This window comes from Acanthisitta chloris, unplaced genomic scaffold (genome assembly GCF_000695815.1).
Source record: "Acanthisitta chloris isolate BGI_N310 unplaced genomic scaffold, ASM69581v1 scaffold10565, whole genome shotgun sequence".
NCBI lineage: Eukaryota > Metazoa > Chordata > Aves > Passeriformes > Acanthisittidae > Acanthisitta > Acanthisitta chloris.
In genome coordinates, this window is record NW_008673160.1 from 41525 (window position 1) to 42833 (window position 1309).

Here is a 1309-nt window from a genome sequence, read left to right on the forward strand (position 1 = left end):
CCCTTTAAAGTCCTTTCTTTTAAAGGCAGAGTGCTCCTACAGACACCAAACCCCCTCATACTTATCATTTGCCCCCCTGATTTAGAAAACATTTTGGTGGGGACAAGAGTGCATGAATCATCACTTCCCATGTGCCACCTCTGATGTGCCTATTATGTTATAAATCCCTCAAAAACCACTGGGGTTTTTTATAGATTTCATTTCAAGCAAATCAGCTGTGGCTCCTCCTGCAGCACTGTTCTCACTGAAGGGAGTATGCCCAGTTTGCAGGGGTCTGGTACCATTTTAGCTACAGGAGGACCTGCCCCTCTATTTTGCTTTGCAACATTAGAACAGCTCTGTGACAAAGCAGATCATTCTGGCCAGTTCATTGTGTAACTAACATCTGTGCACTTACTGGACTGAGATCTTCTCATCAGCGTCTGCTATGAACATGCTGCCCACCTATGGAAAGAGAGAGCATTGCATAGCAGGAATTTGGGAAAGCTATCAGACAGCAAAACACATGGATACAAACACATTTTATTTTGCTGTACTGTCACTGACCAATGCTCCACCTGTCAAATCACAAAATAAGGGGAAAAAAAAGGAAAAAAAAAAAACCTCCAACATGGATTAGTCTGCCATTCTGTAAGAGGACAACAGAGATCATTTCCTATCTGCTTGCCCCAGAGTGGCTTTACCCAAGTCATTCCTGACAGACAGCTGTCAACGCTGAACTATCCTTACTTACAGGAAAGGCTCCTGTCAGTTAGATCTGAGTACAATTAAATCTCAGACTAAAGCAAAGGCAAACTGAATAAGGGGAGCAGTGGATACTCTGGAAGGAAGAAATTCACAACTGCCCTTAAAGGGTACCCCTTCAAAAATGCACAGTGCCCCCTGCAGAATCCAAGATTACTCCATAGCTACAGTGGAGGCTTGAGAAGCAAGACAGTAAAGAAACAGAAACTCCAAAGCTAGTGAGAGACCAGACTGTGCCACTGTTTTAGGCCACATCACCAGAGCAGCAACTTGCTTCAAAAAAATAAGTAGCTGTTTAAAAGTGATTAAGAAGTTTTTAAAAATTAAGAGGTTTTTTAAAAGGTGATTTCCAAAATAAAGTCAACCAGAATGAAGAAGATGCAAGTAAGCATTTCAATTATCAACACCAGAATAAAGATCATCCTTTGAAAGAGCTTTCCCAGCCAGACAACAACATGCTCCTCAGAATACAGCTATTTTAGTTTTATTTGGTTTGGATTCATTCAATTCATCTCTGCCTCCAGAACCCACATCTCAAGCTCACAGTTTTCAGAAACACCTTCCT

The 1309-nt window shown here is 41.6% G+C and overlaps 1 protein-coding gene across 2 annotated transcripts in view; it reads right to left on the minus strand.

The window, feature by feature from the left end:
- LOC103802355 (chromosome unknown open reading frame, human C10orf76) overlaps positions 1-1309 on the minus strand; it is a 51869-nt gene that overhangs the window by 37146 nt on the left and 13414 nt on the right. For both annotated transcript variants that reach the window (XM_009074817.1, XM_009074818.1), the window contains one exon: positions 398-444. In XM_009074817.1, coding sequence (XP_009073065.1) covers positions 398-444 — 47 coding nt within the window. The remainder of the gene's footprint in view (positions 1-397; positions 445-1309) is intronic.